This window comes from Saccopteryx leptura, chromosome 1 (genome assembly GCF_036850995.1).
Source record: "Saccopteryx leptura isolate mSacLep1 chromosome 1, mSacLep1_pri_phased_curated, whole genome shotgun sequence".
Lineage (NCBI taxonomy): Eukaryota > Metazoa > Chordata > Mammalia > Chiroptera > Emballonuridae > Saccopteryx > Saccopteryx leptura.
In genome coordinates this window covers 270,632,582-270,652,344 of record NC_089503.1, presented here as the reverse complement: position 1 = coordinate 270,652,344, position 19,763 = coordinate 270,632,582, and the positions used below count along the sequence as shown (strand labels likewise).

Sequence of the window (19,763 nt, the reverse complement as noted above, 5' to 3'; positions counted from 1 at the left end):
AGACATGGTCAGGTGTGCTATGGAGAAATTAAACATAGGTCCCCAAACTACAGCCCACATAGGCTAGTTATCGACCCGCTGCCAGCTGCCTCCATCCGAACATAAACATTCCCCTCACAATCCCTCCAGCTATCAGTGACAGGAAGAGTGGAGGCACAGGGAACGCTCACTGACCAATCACCTTCTAGGATTCATTCCGACCACTAGCAATGAACCAATAGTAGGCCACCTCTCATCCACACCCAGGAAGGTCCCCACTCGGCTGCCGCACACTTGTCATTGTGTGGCCACAGTGAGTAGTTGAAGCTGCTACTCCTCCCCATGGTCCCGATTTCTAATCCTGGTCAGGACTGGAGGTAAATGTTGCCACTACTAAGGAGCAAGAGGAACTCATTGAACTGAAACAAGATCGTGGTTTAAAGCTAAAGTTTGCTGATCTTCTTTTGGACAGTTTTTGGTTATCTGTTGCCAAGGAGTTCCCCGTTCTGGCCAACAAAGCTATTTTGACATTGCTCCCGTTTTCAACCACATATCTATGTGAGCTGAGCTTCTCAAGCTTGACTGCGATAAAAACTAAAAACAGAGAGAGACTGAGAACCGTTGAGGAAGAGCTTCGTGTGTGTCTTTTTACCATTCCTGCCAGGATATCCCTTTTGTGTTCATCGAAACAGGCCGAGGTTTCACACTAACTGAGTATGAATACATTTAGAAACTGTATTATTAACTATATGTATAATATGTACTGTGTTAGAGTGTCATTTTGTGTCATTTTGGTAGGTGGTGTGCCCCAGGATTTTGTAAATGTAAAAAATGTGTCACGGCTCAAAAAAGGTTGACAATCACTGCCCTAGACAAATGTTATAACCTTGTTAATGATTGTGCCATAATGTCATGCTCTCCCCGAGCCGCATGTAATCAAGGGTAGCAGCCCCTGAACTATTTTTGGGCCTGCAGATGCCCTGTGTCAGCCATATGCGGCCAGCATATTTAAAATTTCCTCCTTCAATAAAACTCTTCAAAATTTATCTGGACTGGGTGTCTCTATGTGGACTCGATGAAGTAAGGTACAGTACCTTTCAGAATGTGGGGGGCAGTACTTTATAACACCCTGACGGCTCTCAGGCCTCTGGCAAAAAACACTTCCTCTCCACCTCTCTTGGGGTCACCTACAAGTGGTGACCAGGTCGCCGCGCTGAGCTGCTTTCCCTGAAGCATAGGCGCTGTAACAGCGTCTCCTCCCGGGGTACTTCTGCGGCCGAGAGCGCCGTCTCCCCCCCACCCCCCCCACCCCCCCAGTAGACTTCCAGTTAACCTCCGCGAGTATCAGCGACCCCAACGACGCGACATTCGGGCTCGGGGACCAGCTATGCCGGTGGCACCCAAAGGCGAGATTTATCCCTCCGAGCCCTTGGTTAGACACTGTAATTCAGGTCAACACTGACTTCACTACACCGAAAACAAACGCTTTTGGAAAACGGCAGTCCATGACAACAGCCGCTTCAGCCATTCTCCAAAATACACTCCCGAGCTTCCAGCGCCAAAAGTCCAGCCTCCCACTTCCGGCGCCGCTTCCGACTTCCGGGGCGGGGACGAAGTAGTTTTCCTGAGTCCAGATCCGCCGAGCCGTAAAGCAAAATGGCGGTACTCTCTAGGAGGTGGTTGTTTAGTGGTAGCCCTTCTCTTCTCACCCGAGCCTCTCGATTTTTATCTTCCGCCCAAGTTTTACTCAGAAAAGCCTGCCATTTCAATCTCATTCAGCCGGGGTGGAGCACGGGCTGGAGGCAACGTGAGGTGACCCGAGAGCCTTAGGGCGCCATTTTGTACGGAAACTGAATGCCGGGCGGGCGAGCGGCGGGGAATCCAGACGAGGCGGGCTGGCAGGACTTTCTCCACCCGGCGCTGTATTTCCGTTTCCTCTTGGTCCTGTCCAATTTTGTTGATCGGCTTGTTGCGGGGTGGGCGGGAGCAAGGTTGTTTGGAACTCCGTTCACGGTAAGGTAAACTGAGGCAAGGCTGTGCGCTGGGGATCCTTCTGTCTGTCTGTGCCGGAGGTCTGGGCAGGGTCCTTGGGCTCCAGGAAGAGCTTGAAGACGTGAGGCTTGGAGAGTTCGAGTTGGGGCGGGGGGGTGCGGTACGAGGGGAACCGCGTACGTGGAGGGCGCAGACGGGCGTGAGCCCGGGGCCGCTGGAGGGCGTGCGGGAGCGGCTGGGACCTGGAGGAATCGGACCTCAGGTCCTACACGGCTGAGAAGTTGAGTGGGGGCCGGTCAAGATGCGGGGCTCTGATGTTGAGTATATTCTCGGCCTTTGTTTCCGTTGCAGTTCCCCAGAGACTCATCCGCAGCCTCCGCCCGGGCCCAGTCATCTGTCTCCAGCTGCTACCCCAGCCTGGAGGCGCCTGCCTCCGTCCTCCCGAATGGTGCGCCTCTTCGCAGGCCTCGGCCCAGGATCCAGGCCCCCTGTACCCCCTGCCTCGGAGCGGCAGCTCCCTGTAGCTGGGAGGGAAGAACTTTGGCGCAGACAAGGCTATAACTCTAAGAACGATTGGAATTCCGGTCTCTAACTCAGTGCGAGTTCTTCCCGTGCCCCTTCAGCAGTCTGAGAGATCCCTTCTTGCCGCTCAGATCCCAGGAAGCCCCAGGCTGGGGTCCTGGTCCCAGCATGCCAATCCTTTCTTGTGCATAGGGCTGTGCCCTTTCCCAGTCAGCATGGCTGAGTTCAGGAAGGTTCCAGGGGGACGGGAGACCCCTCAGGGTGAGCGGTGGCCAGTGGTTGTAGAGGATGAAGTCCCTCAGAACCCAGTCGCAGAGGAGCCCCGAGGAGATGGAAGCAACAGCAGTGAGGCCAAATTGTCCCCCACGGAGGAGGAAGAACTGGATCCTAGAATACAGGTGAGAACACTGATGGGGAAGAGAAAGGGGTGCTAGCTGTTGTGGAGAGCTGGCAGAGGAGTGCACTGGGGCAGGAAAGGAAAACAAGCTCGTCAACAGATCATTGCAATACAATGTGACAAGTGCTAAAGGATTAGTCTCTGACAGGAGTGCCAAGAAAGGCAGGCCAGAGTGCCTGGGATGGTTGCCGAAGCCTCACTGTGGAAGGGAAGGAACATAACTGGTGGCAGATACAGGAGGCACACTTCAGGTCAGTGCAAAAAGAGCCTGTTGTTCTTTTCACATAAGCGGAGAAGCCGTCAGCTCAGATGTGTGACTGGTATATGAAAGGAGATGACTTGGAGATTGGGAGGCAATCTCACCCTCTCATCAGTGTCTCCTAGGGGTGTTCACATCTCTAAAGGGTGAGACTTGTCATACAGGTGGCATCAGGTTTGGGCCTCTGAGGAAATCTGACATGTATCAGTTGTAGTCAGTCCTCAGTGACGCAGAGGCCCAGCAATAAGAGTGTTAGGGCTGCCAAGTGGATAGGAGAGCTGATTGATCACCTCAAAGTATTTACAGGCTGGTTGGTCAGCTCTGCAGATCTTCGGGAGGAGACCTGGAGCAGTTGGTGAGGATGGAGGAGGGTAGGCTCTATGTGGAGGAGATGCTTGGCCAGCTGAGGCTGGATGGCAGTGATTCTGGGCACTGACTGGGAAGTATTAGCTAGGGAAGCTGTTTGGGCAGGTGAGTGCCAGCATGTCTTTGTGTTTTGGGCTGAGTCTACCCTTTCAAGATTCTAATGTGCAGGTGACTCATACCTTTATAGGTAGCAACACATCCCTGGGCTTGCATTTCTGGGTCTCTTTGTCACCAAACCGTTGGTAGATTACTTTTGTGTGTACAGAAAAAAAAATCAAAGTTGGTTCTAGAATCCTTTCTGCCCTCTTATTAGGGTCTGTGTCCCTGCTCACAGTGGGATAGTGTTGAGTCAGTGACATTCTTGCTGTGTCTCATGGGCTCAATTTCTTCTGCTAATTCCTCAGATTTGTCCTCCACTGTGGAAACAAGTTGTATTGAAAAACATTTTGGACTGAGATTTAAGCAACTGCCTGCCTAATGATTTGTTATTTTTATGCAAGTTATGTAACCTCTGTAGGCTTAGTTTTGTTTTTCTTTTTTCTTTTTTTAAATGAGAAGAGGAGAGATAATGAGACAGACTCCCGCATGCACCCCAACCCGGATCCACCCGGCAACCCCCATTTTAGGCCAATGCTCAAATCAACTGAGCTATCCTCAGCGCCTGAGGTGGATGCTAGAACCAGTTGAGCCATTGGCAGCAAGGGGGGAGGAGGAAAAGAAGGGAGAGAGGGAAGGGAAGAGAAGCAGATGGTTGCTTCTCATGTGTGCCCAGACCTGGGATCATACCCAGGATTCCAAATGCTAGGCTGATGCTCTATCCACTGAGCAAACTGGCCAGGGCCGGCCTGTTTCTTTATCTGTGAAATGAGAGGTGGTCTCACTGATTTGCATGATTCCTTCCTGCCCTGCTTTCACAGAGTCCTGTGAGCCTTTTCTTTCACAAATTCTTTAGTTTGTCTTTTTGTGACAGTTTGCAAATAGTACTTTGGGAAAGACCCCTGTGTGCTTTGGGGCAGAGGACAAGGTGATTTGCTGCATGCCGCCTGCAGTGTTCCTGGCCCCGCTCCTGAGGAGAATTCAGCAGCTTCTTCCCACAGTACCTCTTGCTCCTGTATTGCCCACCAAGAGTCACTCTTATGCTTCATTACTGCATTTGACTACTTAAAATCAATTAAAATAAAAATTGGAGATGCAGTTCCCCAGGTACTGTTGGCAGTGCAGAATTAGGACATTCTGTCACGGGCAGTTCCACTGGATGAGCTGTATAAGAGCTGTAGGGCATGGGGCTCACATGATATCCCCTGGCCTCCAGTGAGTCTGCTGTGACTTGTCAGAGTGGAAGGTATGTGGTGGGTTATGTAGGAAAGAAAGGTCTTGCACAGGCCTCCCTCGTAGTTGGTACACAGCCGGGCTAGTGTCCTGGCCTCAGTGGCAATTCAGCCCTTGTTACTTTGTGGTAAAAGCATCCTTCATGGAGTAGGCAGCTGGCATTCACCCCTTCTGGATACTGATTAGAGTGGGACATGTGTCTTTGCAGGTCCCTTTAGTGTTGACATTGCACAGACCATGTTACCCTGATAGTGTGTCTCAGTGCTGCAAGTGGATTTTTACTGCATTCAGTGGGTCTTTACCCACAGATTCATCAGAACCCATCAGGGAGGTTTAAGTGCACCCATCTGAGCTATGCCCAGAATGTACATCCTCCCGGCATGGGTGGACAAAAAGGGGTTCTTTTTTCTTTTTTAAGAGAAAAGGAGAGGAGAATCATCAACTTGAGTTGCATCACTTACCACTTTAGTTCATTGATTGTGTCTCATATGTGCATTGACTGGGGGGGCTCATGCTTGCTGAGCCATGACCCATTGCTCAAGCCAGAGCCAATGCAATCATTTTGATGATCCCATGCTCAAGCCGGTGACCTTGGGGTTTTGAACCTGGGAACTCTGGCCATATCCCTATGTCTTAACAAGTCGATGCCCTGTCCACTGTACCACCACCACCAGTCAGACAAAAAAAAAAAAAAAAGTGGTTCTAACATGCGGCCTGGGTGAGTCCAGTGGGCCAGGGAAATCTGAAGACGGACCTTGATCAGATGTTTTCAGGAACTTCAGGTGAGGCTCTTTCTGATGTGGGGACTGGAGTTTCTTGGTAAGCTAGCAGCCTGCCTGAGTCCCTGTTGTTTGGTGGGATTTCCTGGAAGTTGAAGGAAAGCCAACTGGAGGCCAACTTTAGGCCTACTGGGAGTGTGCTGTTCCCCCCTGGAGAGCCGCTGGCCATATCCCTATGTCTTAACTTCAGCATATGTCTCTAAGGCCTCCAAGCTGGTCTTTTGCTCCATAAGACAGGGCAGGCTCCCAGGGAGGAGGGAGGTACCCGGTGGGCTTCCCTGTGACTTTCTCAGCTTCTTTGTGATGAGTGCATTCTTTATTGAGGTGAGTGGAAACATTCACTCAGACACTGCTCAGATTCTTCTTTGTTGTTCTTTTTTTCTTTATTTTTTTCTTTCGCTCCTCAGATTCTTAAGGATGACTTTGTAGACTCTGCCTCCTCATCTGAAATGTTTGTTTGGCTCACAGACAGCTTTTTTTCCTTTATTTCTGAGACCTGGGCTTATATCATCTGGCCCCACCCACTGGCCATGGCTCCATGTTTCAATGGCCAGCACAGCTGTGCAGGCATGTTGGCAGCCTGAGTGGTCAGGCCTCTGCTACAGTGGCCTGGTATCCTGAAAATGCGTTGTGTGCCCAAGAAGGTCAACCTTTCTGTTGGCTGCAAGCTCACTAATGGGCGATGTTTGCTGACTCAGACCTTATTTTCCTGGAGTTCTATGTCATCAGCTACCAGGAATCCCCAGTGGGGCAGGCCACATGGAATGTGTTGCCAGCTACTCAAATGGCCCAGTGCTTGTCAGCCTCTGCTCAGCCTGGCTGCTCCCAGCCCCTTGCCCACCCTGCCCTCCAGCCTGTTAGAAAAAGCTTTGTGACTGAGGAGCAGACCTCATTCAACAGAATACTTAATTGCAGAAGCTGCTATGTTGGTGTAAATTCCCGCCCTTTGCTAATAGCCAGAGCCCTTCGGGTCCTTTTTCCAGTGGGGATGACGTTTAGAGCCATCCACTCTGATGACTTTGTTAGAGGCTGGGAGCACTTTGGGCTGTGGAACTGAGTGGGAGGCCATCTGGACCTTGGTCTGCCCACAGGAACAGTAGCCTGAACCTGCATCCTCTCCTCCCCTAGAATTAATGTTTGTTGCTTTCCTGAGGCCTTTTCCTACCAGGGCCATGGTGTTCTGAGGTGATGGTATTCTTGTCTTCTCTGAGATATCCATCCAGGGACGTCCTTAGTGCTAGGAGGATGGTCCTAGTGGCAGGAAAGCCAGATCACTGGGTGTGTCCAGGATCCAGCCCCAACTCTCACTGATGGCCAGATGCCCACCTCATTGTTTGTCTGTCAAGGGAATGAGCTGAGAAAGAGGGTGCCGGTGGGATCGCTAGGAGGGCAGCACCTCTTGTCCCAGAGTCTGAAATTACTGTGCGCTGAGTCAGACGCAGGAGCTAGACCCATGGGGAAAGGTGGCTTCTCCTGGCAGGAATTGTTTCTTCTTAGGACCTGTTGGTATGCTGCCATCAGCTGCAGGTGACGTCCCTGTTGGGAAGGCAGTGAAATTGTGTACTGTGTGGTGGTGTGCTCTCTCCGGCTTCCCTGAGGTCCCTAACTGTTGGCTGCCTGTGGTTCCAGACTGTCAGGTCTAAAGGACACTGGATTGTGTGACTAATCAGGTGGCCCTGTGCACCACTTTCTAAACAGACATTGCCTGGTATGTTAGCCAAGCGTCACTGGCCAGGCTGAGATGTGCCAAATGTCAAATGCATGTGGATATTTCAAAGATATAATCTAAAAGAAGAATGTAAAAATATTGTTAATAACATTGCTGACATGGTGAAATGACAATTTCTTGGGTATATGGGGTAAAATTAAAGGTGTTGTTACAATTTAATTTGGTTATTTAATCTGGTTTGGTTTTTTTTTTTTAATGTGGCTACTAGAAAACTAGAAAGTGCACATGAGGTTCACATTGTATTTTTTTTTTTTTTTTTGACAGAGACAGAGGGATGGACAGACAGGAAGGGAGAGAGATGAGAAGCATTGATCCTTTGTTGCATCTCCTTAGTTGTTTATTGACTGCTTTCTCCTATGTGCCTTGACGGGCTACAGCAGAGCGAGTGACCCCTTGCTCAAGCCAGTGACCTTGGGCTTCATGCCAGCAACCTTTGGTCTCAAAGCAATGACCATGGAGTCGTGTCATGTCTAGGATTCCATGCTTTGTCCAACAGAAAGATTGCCCCCCCCCCTCCATCAAGGCACATATGAGAAAACAGTCAATAAACGACTAAGGTACCTGTCTGCCATTGGTATACACATCAGAGTCCAGTCTGGGGGCAAGTGCTCTGGGCATCCTGCCAGCGTTGCTGCCCAGATAGGTGACCCTGTTGTCTCTACCACCTAAGAGGCCCATCCACCCCATGGCTCCTCATACTGTGAGGGTCTGTTGCTTACTTGCTGGGCCATTAGCAGTCAGCTCAGAGCCCTGAATTCTCGATTCTCATGTGCTAAGCTGTGATAAGTGTGCAGTAAATACGTACTGAGCAAGTGGCTCAGGGAAGAGACTCTTAGCTCTGGCTGGAGTTCGAGGAGGAGGTGGTATGGTCAGAGGGAGAGCATACAGGGTGCTCCCACTTAGCTTTGTACATGAATGTTCCATTCTCCAAATTTTGATTTCCTGAACCTTTAAAGTAGGGTTTTACTCCCTGACACAGGTAAGTTGTGAGATGACAGTAGACTGCGTATTAGATCTCTGACAGGAAGGAGCAGTGTCCTCATGCATTTCTTCTTTTCCCTGCTTGGGCAGGCTTTCCCTCTGTGCATGCACTCCTTGCCCACGTGGCCCACTGGAGGCTCCTTCCCTCCCTAGTTCTAACTCTGCCCCTCTCTGTGGCAGGAGGAGCTGGAGCACCTGAACCAGGCCAGTGAAGAGATCAACCAGGTGGAGCTGCAGCTGGACGTAAGTGTCCTGCCCCCGTGTCTCCATGTGCCTCCCTCCCTGTTAGGCACAGTGGCAGGGAAGGGACTGGGACATGCACACAATGTTTTTCCTGTTCACATATATGTCCTTTTGTTAGGAGGCCAGGACCACCTATCGGAAGATCCTGCAGGAGTCGGCAAGGAAGCTCAACACTCAGGGCTCCCACTTGGGGAGTTGCATCGAGAAGGCCCGGCCCTACTATGAGGCTCGGAGGCTGGCTAAGGAGGTACTGCTCCCGGACTGTTGCGCTGGGAGACTGTTCCCTGAGCATGGCCCACTGTACAGAGTGGGAGACAGATCGCCTTTTCTCTTTGCGTTTCTCTTCTCTTCCCTTTGGTTCATGTCTCTTTTTTTTCTTACCTTGCACTTCTTTACCCTTCTTCCTCCCTTTTCTTTACACAAATAATGTGAGTCACTATTAGAAAACTGTAATTGTAACAGTAAAACAAGGGAAAGAGAAGAAAACAAATATCACTCCAAATGCTACTGTGCACATTTCATGAGTTTTGTACCTGGGATTTATTTTGGTTAAATATGGTGAAATTGTAGAGACAATGGCACTTCCCAAGAGGAGGGGACATGCCATGCCATGCAGGATCACATGGAGAAGCACCTGGGTTGGTCAGGAGGCCAAAATCAGAAGGAGAAAGCATTGCCCAGGACCTTTCTTGTGTTTTTTGTGGGAAGGAATAGGTAAAGTAGGGTAGGCAACTCTGGCCAAACTTAGTGTGGGATGGTTTGAATAATAGGAGTGGGATGTGGCCTGTAGGGGTGGGCCCTAGTTGTCTGTACCTGGCCCTGCATGATTTAGGACAAAGCCAATATTGGCTGGTGCAGGAGAGTGATAAAGGAGGTGGTGGGTGTTGGATTAGCTGGTTTGCATATGAAAGGTGTGCTCTCTGGAGTTTACTATCTCAGGAATTAACTAGCTCTGAGAGGACCATGAAGGCCCCCAGGAGGTCAAAGGATCATACAGTATAGAAAATAAAAAATATGATTAATACAGTACAGATAACCTATTAAGTTTTTTGTGTAAATTGTGCCCAAATAGTTTTACACAATATATACTGTATTTGTTAAACCAATTCCCAGGAACTGAAAATTTAGGCTTGTTTTCCGTTTTTTGTTTGGTAAGCATGGTTGCGATGACAATCTCTGAGCACTTCTCTGGTTATCTCTTCTATGTTTCCTGCTGGTCTAGAAGTGATGGTGTTGGGCGTACTTCTTTCTGTGAGACTCTGTCCATGTCGCTAATACCCTTGCAACTAACATGGGGTGGACTTTTCTTTGTTCTTTGTAGGGCAGAGGCTCTGAGACTTCTCGGCCTCACACCCTTCACTGGCAGCATCGTGCTTTCCCACATTCTCTCAGGCCATATTCTTACAAAATATTCTTTATAGAATGGGGCTTCCTTGGTTGGCATTTATCCTTAGCGCAGTATGAGAAGTGAAACATTGCAATGAGCCTTCCTCCTCTCTCTTTTTTTTTTTTTTTGTATTTTTCTGAAGCTGGAAACGGGGAGAGACAGTCAGACAGACTCCTGCATGCGCCCGACCGGGATCCACCCGGCACGCCCACCAGGGGCGACGCTCTGCCCACCAGGGGGTGATGCTCTGCTGCAACCAGAGCCACTCTAGCGCCTGGGGCAGAGGCCAAGGAGCCATCCCCAGCGCCCGGGCCATCTTTGCTCCAATGGAGCCTTGGCTGCGGGAGGGGAAGAGAGAGACAGAGAGGAAGGGGGGGGTGGAGAAGCAAATGGGCGCTTCTCCTATGTGCCCTGGCCGGGAATCGAACCCGGGTCCCCCGCACGCCAGGCCGACACTCTACCGCTGAGCCAACTGGCCAGGGCGAGCCTTCCTCCTCTTGATCTCACTGAGGATAGGTCTCCATGGTCAACTGGGAGTTTCTCAGGACTTCCCCATTCTGATGGCCCTCTCCCCTCAGGCCCAGCAGGAGACACAGAAGGCAGCCTTGCGGTATGAGCGGGCTGTAAGTATGCACAATGCTGCCCGGGAGATGGTGTTTGTGGCCGAGCAGGGTGTCATGGCTGACAAGAACCGGCTGGACCCTACATGGCAGGAGATGCTCAACCATGCCACTTGCAAGGTGAGCCAGGCTGTTCCAGCAGGTCCCTTTCTTTCATTCCCATGCTTTCTTTGCTGTCTCTTTGTCCAGTCACCCTCTTCCTTTTTATCTCGTTTCCACCCCACCTTTCTGTCAGCGTTAGCTCTGTTCCTGGCAGATTTATGCCTTTTTCTGCCCTCTTTGGCTTCCAGTGCTTTTCATATACATCTCTGGATTCAGACTCGTTGGCTCTTTCTGAACCTTTGCCTCCAGGTTTGGGACTAACCCAAACAGTTCATCCCTGCTGGATGCTCTGGGTTCAATACTCACATTTTGTTATGTTTAGCTGTGACCCTTCTGTTCTCAGAATATTCTCCCTTTCTTACTTTTAAGCTCTGCCACTGAACTTTGATACTTGAAGTGTAATCTGAGTATCATTTCCAAGTTACTCGAAGGGGACTGATGCAGGAGGATCCCTGGCATCAGCTCTGGTCTGCCACTCACACCATATAAAGAGCAAGTGTCTTAAGTTCATTCAGGCTATTATAACAATAACACACTGGGGGCTTAAACAACACAACAAATGTTCCTCACAGCTCTGGAGGCTGGGAAGTCCACCGTAAAGGCACAGTCAAATTTGGTGTCTGGTGAAGGCCTCCTTCCTGGTCCCTAGCCTGCTGGCCATCTTTTCACTGTGTCTTTACATAGCGAAATGGGCGAGGGTGCTCTCCAGAGCCCCCTCTTTTATAAATTTTTATTTATTGATTTTAGAGAGAGAGAAACATCAATTTGTTGTTCCAAGTAAATGCATTTATTGGTTGATTCTTGTATGTGCTCTCACCAGGGATCGATCCTGACCTTGGCATATTGAAACAATGCTCCAACCAACTGAGCTACCTGGCCAGGGCTCCAGAGCCCTTTTATAAGGGCTCTGATCCCACCCATCACCTAATCATCTCTCAGAGGGCTGCCTCCAATACCATCAACATAGTGGGTAGGATTTCAGCATGTGAATTTTGAGGGGCACAAACATTTAGTCTGTAGAGAAGCAAGTGTGAGTTCTTGATAGGTTGTCATGCCTCAGGTTCTTTGAGTGGCCCTTAGTTCAGGCCCACAGCCTTACACAGAACAGAAGGTGATATAGGAGAGTGCAGCACTGGGGAGGACTTGTTGAGCTATGAGTGACAGGGCTCCAATGTACATCTGTCTGCCCAAGGTTGGCTCCCTGGTCCTGGTGGACAAGGTGGCAGGAGCCCTTGCCTGGTCCCTGTTGGAGCATGAAAACCAAGAGAAACCAGTGCAGAGCTGTGACTCCCCACGCTGGGGCTCCTCTAGTCCTCCAAGCTCCCATCCCCAACACTGAGTGCTCCCCGAGGACAGTGACTCTCGTAGATGTGCATAGACAGACATCCCCAACAGGCTCACAAGTTGTCCAAGGGCCGTAGTACCCTCCTGGCAATAGCAAACTACATTCCACTGAGTAGTATAGTGGTGCAGGTAACAATAGGCACATGCAAGGACTCACTGTTCTCCTTTGTGTCTTGGGAGAACTGTGCCCTTTCCAGGCTCTGCAGACAGTGGGGGTTTCCCCCAGAGTTACATTTGGAGTGGCAGCCTGGGACAGATGACAGGGGCAGGAGCATGCCACCTTGCTCAGGGATGTGTGTCATCTGCCCCACCTGGGCCAGGTGAACGAGGCGGAGGAGGAACGACTTCGTGGCGAGCGGGAGCACCAGCGGGTGACACAGCTGTGCCAGCAGGCTGAGGCTCGGGTGCAGGCCCTGCAGAAGACCCTCCGGCGGGCCATTGGCAAGAGTCGCCCCTACTTTGAGCTCAAGGCACAGTTCAGCCAGATCCTGGAGGTAACTGCAGGGAGTGGGGGACAGTTGGGAGGAGGCAGGCATAGAAAGTGAAGACAGGGAGACCATGTATGACTTGCCTCTATTCCATCATCAGACCATTTAGGTGGGACAGGTGGTGGCATCTGTGCTCAGAATGACATCCAGGCAGTGGGATGTGGGATTAGGGGCAGGTACTGGCGGAAAATGGAGTTGTAGGGAGGCAAACAAGAAAAAGTGAGAATCGGGAAAACCAGGAAAAATGAAGAAGAAGAATGGGCCTAATAGAGAAAGGGTATCATGGGAAGAGAAGAGTGGTGGGTGGGGATAAAGACTGAGAAGAAGACCCTTGGGTTCAGGTCCAGAGCTGGGCCTGATTAGGGGGTGGGGGGGAAATGAGTGGATGGCAGGGCAGGGCTCCCTAGTGGGGCTGAGGGGACTGGCAGCGCCTAGCTATGGAGAGTTGCCTGCTGGGTTATGTAACTCGGTGCCTCCCTCTTTCCCTCCTTAGGAGCACAAGGCCAAGGTAACAGAGCTGGAGCAGCAGGTCACTCAGGCCAAGACCCGCTACTCTGTGGCCCTGCGTAACCTGGAGCAGATCAGTGAGCAGATTCACGCGCGGCGCAGGGGCCTACCCCCTCATTCCCCTGGCCCTCGGCGTTCCTCCCCTGTGGGCGCTGAGGCCAGGCAGGAGGAGGATGGAGACAGTGGGATCATTGAGGGGGCTGAGAGCGGGGCACGAGAGGATGGCTGCAGCTTGGGTCCCGGTCCTGCGCCTGATGCAGACACACTGAGCCTGCTGAGCCTGCGCACAGTGGCCTCTGACCTCCAGAAGTGCGACTCCGTGGAACACCTGCGGGGCCTTTCGGACCATACCAGTCTAGATGGCCAGGAACTGGGACCCCGGAGCGGGGGCCGTGGGGGCCGCCACCAGCGCAGCATCAGTCTGTAGCCCATGCTTAGCATGGCTGGTGTGTCCCTTAATACTGCTGGCCCACCCAGAGCAGGGTGGGCTCCCAGCTCCTCTCCTGGGGTCCTTACCTCCCCTGGAAAGGTCAGGTTGTTGGTGTGTCTTGAGTCCTCCTGTCATTTGTGCCCTCCTTCCCCCCAGGTGTTGCAGATGACATCTCTCTTTGCCTTACTTCTTCAGAAGGCTTATCTCCATGCCATTTGCTGGCCTCTATGACTTCTCACCTTCTGCCTGGCTTTTCCCCTCAGGGAACTTGGTCTGAGTGGTACAAGGAAGCCCATCACAGAAGGTGGATGCTGGACCTGAATCCAGCATCTTGGTCTCCCCTAGCCTGAGTGAATGGACAGATGTTCCTCCCACCTCTCCACCTCCCAAGGGGCTCTAGAGATGTGGCAGAACTCGCCTGGCATCCCTGTGCCCATGCTCTGTCCCAGTCTGCCTGTGTGTAACCTGTAAAATGCATTGTGGAGCTGTGTCTCTGAAGACACAACCCCTGTCCCTCAGCACTCCCTCCTCGTGACCTAAGCTACTTTGCTCTGGGTTCCCCAGAGCAGGACTTGGAGGGTACTGGTGTCAGGAAAGGTAAAACCCAGCCCCAGTGTCAGCATAAGGGACATTAACAACTTTACAGACTCCCAGGTGCATGGTGTTCTACCAGCAGGCCTGGGCCCTTCACATTGCGAAGGTGCTAGTGGGTTTCTAGTAGCATTGTGTTGGGAATAGAGAAGCAATGGGGCCCTGATGGCCGAGTCCCTTGCCAGTCCTGCTGCAGATTGGGTTTACTTTTTAGAGGATACTAAGCTAGATCTCAGCCTCCTCCTGCAGGATGGAGTTAGGGAATTTGGTGCTCTTTCCCCAACCAAACCATACTTACTCCACAGTCCTTTGGAGAATGCTGAAGTGTAGCTGCCCTTGTTGGGAGTGGACTCAACCTCCACAGGGAGCAGCTCCAGGTCTCTAGTGGTGCTGCCAGATGGTGTGTTGGGGGTGGGGTGGGGTTGGAAAGCTACACTGGGTCTGGGTGCCTTAGGGAGGACTGGGCCTCACTGTTCCACCCTAGGAGGGCTAAGAACTGGACTGGGCAGGTGGGCTCTTTCTAGGCCTGTGTGCTGCTGCCGTTGATGGAGCAGTGGGCCTTCATTTGGATGGTGTCTCTGTCCTAGGATTGAGGCAGGTGGTCACAATGAAAACCCATGGGTTTGATGTGGCCATGTGTATGCATGTGCTGGTGTATGTGTGTGTGTGTGGGGGGAGGGTCTGCCTCTAATTTTATTTAAATAAAATAGTTTATGTAACAGTAATTTTACTGCCCCTATCACAGAAGGGAGGATGGGGTGGGGTGAAAAGCAGGGTGTTTGGGGACTTCTTTCAATGGGTTGGTCAAGGAAAGCTCCCAGGAGGTGAAGAAGAGTTGGATCTGAGATCTAACCAGGCCACAGGAGGAGGGAAGGCTTGTGGTCAGATGGCTGGAGTGAGCACAGTAGGAGGTCCTCACCCTGCCAGCTGGCTGTAGACAAGTCTGTAGGGTGGAATGGACTTACCTGCCACTTTGGTGGTCCACGAGTGCCACTCTTGGATATGAGTGAGCATGAAAGGTTGTAAGATTTAGCAAATAAATATACAGTTTGCCAGTTGGACTTGAATTTCACATAGTGAATGATTTTTGCCCCCTGCAAGGTTTAGGTCATATTTAGTTGTGATCAATCTGAAATTAACACATAAAAAGTGACTCCCAAATCAGGGGTTGACTTTTTGTGGGGCAGGAGGGGTTTGAGTACCTTTGGACCCCAGCCTGTGAAACATAAGAAAGTGGGTGGGGCTTTCAGATAAGAAACAGGTACTTGCAGGTAACAGGTGATGCCGGCCAGTAAATACAGATGACAAGAACCTGACCTGTGGTGGCGCAGTGGATAAAGTGTCGACCTGGAATGCTGAGGTTGCTGGTTCAAAACCCTGGTCTTGGCCTGATCAGGCCATATACGAGAAAAAAAACTAGTAAATGCTTCCCACTCCCCCACCCATCTTCTCTCTAGTCTCTCTCTAAAATAATCTTTAAAAAAAAAAAAACCACCATGCAGGGAGCTAGGAAAGAATGGAGGGAGGGGGGGGACGACGACACTCACTATGCAGTTCTGATCCAGCCACTGGGTGCCTGCTGGCAGGAAGTCCCTTGCTCTCAAGTCTCCCTGACTGTAGGCCTCATTCTCCTGAAATCGGTTCTGGTCCCCTTCAGCCAGGGTTAGGGCCTCACTCATTTTGGTGTTCTCAGGATCTAACACATGGCACTGTCCATCATGCATTTGCCCACTACCTTCCTGAACTTGTTTTACTCTTGACACAAGTTTTCCTCTTGCTAACCCATTAGACTTCTGTCTCTGATTTGAGGCCCCTTGTGTACTTTTGACTAAAGCCCTTTCTGGTTCCCTAGCTCTCAAACCAGGTCTGAATTAATTTCCCTCCCCTCCCCAAGTTCCTCAAGGATCTTTTGATTTATTGCAAGATTGACCCAGTGCTCCTGTGTCTTTCTGACTCCATCTGCTCAACACTTAAACGCTACACTAGACATAATAGAGTGACAGTATGTCATGTATGGTCTAAACTGGGGCACTTGAGTGTGAAAGGGGACAGGTGTAATCCAGGAGTGAAAAGCACTGACCACACTTGAGAGGGCTGACATTGGTCTGCCTCTGCCCTGAGGGGCTGTGTACACATGAATGACCCACTCATCTCTGGGGTTTGGTGTCCCAGTCTGCAAGAGGGGGGCCACATTGGGCAGATGACCTCTCAGGTTCTCAAAAGCAGTGGTTTTCAACCTTTTACATTTGGGGACCAGTGAAAATATTTCAGAGGCCTCTAAGGTAGGAATCACCCTGAGCATAATTGAATTTGACTAAGATCTTTGTTGGGTCTATAATCTTCATACAGCATCAGGGTGATTACCACTCGGTGGTCTAGCATGAAATTTCTGGCAGACTGGCACTGGTCCGTGTGACAGTGGTTGAAAAACACTTCTAAAGCACTAAAATTATATGGCTGGTGGAGATTTTGGGCCTGTGAGGCATTTGGTGGACAATATGAGCTAGTGGATGTGTTTGCAGAGGGTACTTGGGAACAGATCCAAGTGCAGGGTTGGTTGGGACCGAACCAGAGGCAGTGGATATGAGCTAGTGACCATCCATTGCATCAAGGGCCCTGCAGCGCCAGGGGGTTAACTCCTTCCCCATGGTAGGCAGGTAGCATTCACCACACCTGGGATAAAACAGCTAACTTGTTCAACATAATTGTGCATGTGTGTGTGGGGGATCCAAATTAGTTTCTTCCTTGTTAAGACATTTGGATCTAGGATGGAATGGAGGTCTGGGTGGAGTTTGGGAAGAGAAAACAAACTTCGCATCACACATGCCCTTGGCCACCTTGTCCCCTTTCCTCTCCTCAGGGTCCTCTCCACTTCACATGCAGCAGAAGGGCACATCAGCTGTGTAGGGTCCAGCCTTCCAGAGATGAGGCAGGAATGCTTAGACGGTAGTGGGGCTGAGGGAAGAGTGGAGGGACGGGGGAAGCTGCTGGCATGCAGGGCTTCCTGACAGGTCTCCTGGAGGTCTGCAGGCTCTCAGGTTGCCACTGTTCAGGGGAGGATGAGAGGCCCTGGCTTTATGTCACCTCTCCCTTTTTCTTCTAATCTCAGTGTTTCTGCTGTAGATTTAGCTTTCTGCCCACCTTGGAGAGAGGCCAGGAGCCCAGCTGTCCCAGCACCCAGGTGTGGGTATGCAACCCCTTCTCTCCTGTTTGGTTTTCCTTCAGTTGCCCTTTATCCAAATCCTATTTCCACTTTGGTCAGGCTTTCCAAGGTCTCTGATCACAACACCTCCCTTCTGTAAATAATTGTATTTAGCAGAAAGGACTGGCAACTCATTTGGACGGGACTTGTCAATGACAAGAAAAGGACAAGGCCTTAGGATAGTCTTCTTGGAGAGAAGTTATGTCTTCATGGCACCAATAAGAACAAACTCTCGGCCCTGGCCGGTTGGCTCAGCAGTAGAGTGTTGGCCCAGTGTGTGGAAGTCCCAGGTTCAATTCCCAGTCAGGACACACAGGAGCAGTGACCATCTGCTTCTCTACCCCTCCCCCTCTATCTTTCTTCCTTTACCACAGCCATGGCTTGAATGGTTAAAGCAAAGTTGGCCCCAGGTGCTTAGGATGGCTCCATGGCCTCACCTGGGGTGCTAAAATAGCTCAGTTGCTGAGCAATGGAGCAGTGACTCTGACAGGCAGAGCATTGCCTGGTAGGGGGCTTACCTGGTGGATCACAGTCAAGGTGCTTGCAGGAGTCTGTTTCTGCCTCCCCGCCTCTCACTTAATAATAAAAAAATGTTAAAAAAAAACAACACTCAAGTTTAAAAAAAATGCAACCAGGTATTCAGCTTACTAGCCTACCTGCCACCTTGGATATGCAATTTATTTTTTTCTGAACTGAATTTTATATATAATACATACACATCAGAGAAAAGGTGAAAGACCAGCAAATTAATCTGGAAGCATAAATAGAGAAGGGTGAGAGAAAACACTGCAAATAGAGAAACTAAGAATTGGAGAAAGTATAAGAAGTGGAGAAGATCGAGGTAAAGATAGGTGCACTCAGGTGCACGGAGGGACCGCAAGGATGAAGCAGAAGCATGCCTAGGTGACTAAGCTGGTAGCAGAATGGTATTCTGAGGCACCTGGACACTCAATCAACCCAGGTCAGATTTATAGCCTTCCTTATCTTGACCTATGTTAAGGCACCACCTAGGTGTGGACCCTTCCTGGAGCTGTCTGCATTCTGCAACCATGTGCCATCCAGAAGTTTATGGCTCTTGATGTTAGGAGAAATTACTGATAAACCTGTTTCAAACGTTGTTAGGCAGATAAAGTTATTTTTTCTCACCCTTATTGTTAAAGATGGCGCTACCCACCTGGATGGCTGTTGCCTAGGTGATAACATTAGTTGCCCTTCTTGCTTGGAAGGGGCGTGGTTATTCTAATGTGTGTTAGGGGAGTGCTTTTTATTGTGTTAAGGAGGAGCTAGGAGGCCATTTGGAAGGAATGGCCATGTTCTTGTAGAGAGGATCAGCCCATGGTGTAGCAGGGCAGGGAAGCCACGTGGAGGAGGCAGCCAAAATGGGGGAAGGAGAAGCCAGTTTGTGGAGGAGAAGGAGGAGATGAACAGAGGTGAATAAGACTGGTGAGGTGGAAGCCTTTGATTCTAGGAGAACTCAGATAAGTCAGTAGCTTTGTGAGTGCTGAGTGAATGGGTTTGGGAGCCCAGAGTCTGTTTTTAGTCGCTTGCCGAGTGCAAGTCTAGAATAAAGGAAAATGGACCACCAGTTTTCAGCTCTGTTGACTCCTTACCATCTGTCTGAATCAAATGCGAACCTGTGTTGGCCAGGCAGCTGTGATGGCAGCCGCAGATACTGGCCATACAAACGTGCTCCACCCTTCACTGGCTCCAACTGTGTTTGATATTCCATAATTGGGAACCAGATAAGATGTAGACAGGACCCGTGGGAGCCAGTGACCTCAGGGTTTCAAACTGAGGGAGGAAGGGCTAAGGGGCTGACTGAGAAAGTTTGAAAAGTAACAAACTACAGATGTAGCCCTTTTATCAGCTCCCTGGAGTCAACTTGCAACACCAGCAAGGAAAATAGGATATGTGAATAGTCAAGGACAGACAGTCCAAACATCCCCTCCTAGAGACACAAAAGTAGTGTAGGTCTGCAGACAAATAAGTCAGGCACTTGTCCCACACCCCTTGCATGGACCCTGTAAAAGGTATATAAGATGTAAGAAATCTAACTTCAGGAAGCTCATGCTTTGGTGCTACTAACCTCATGTGTTCCGCTGGTTACTAATAAATTCCTCTTCCTCTATTAAGTTGTCTGGAAGTCTATTATCCTCCGTTTGGGTGTCATTTTTCCTGCTACAGATTTTTGGTGTATGGGCCAGGAAGCAAGGAGGAAAGTCTGCCCACAATTGTCAGACTTCAGGCACCTCATTGGGAAACCCCCAGGAGGCCATGTAGATGTGCCTGCTGAGCATATGCCAGGGATTTGCCCATGTGGACGCCTCTGTAGAACAGAAGGGGGGATCCCCTTCACTGGTCCCAGCAAGGATCACACAATGGAGGAACGGGAAAATAGGGGCATGCCAGAATCATGATAAGGCATGCTGGGCACAGGGTAGTGAGCTGAGGTCCTGCCCCACTGGGCAAAAGGGAGGCCTGATCACCCTCAGGAGTAGTGACTGATCACCCTCCAC

The 19,763-nt window shown here is 50.5% G+C and overlaps 1 protein-coding gene across 1 annotated transcript; it reads left to right on the top strand.

Moving 5' to 3' along the window:
* Positions 1 to 1,606: 1,606 nt before the first annotated feature.
* Positions 1,607 to 15,106, top strand: SH3BP5L (SH3 binding domain protein 5 like). The gene is made up of 7 exons (XM_066353221.1): positions 1,607 to 1,997; positions 2,323 to 2,891; positions 8,514 to 8,576; positions 8,695 to 8,823; positions 10,542 to 10,703; positions 12,350 to 12,523; positions 13,011 to 15,106. Exons 2-7 carry the CDS (start codon positions 2,709 to 2,711, stop codon positions 13,449 to 13,451), a joined length of 1,152 nt encoding a protein of 383 aa, XP_066209318.1. The 5' UTR covers positions 1,607 to 1,997; positions 2,323 to 2,708; the 3' UTR covers positions 13,452 to 15,106.
* The last annotated feature ends 4,657 nt before the right edge of the window (positions 15,107 to 19,763 follow it).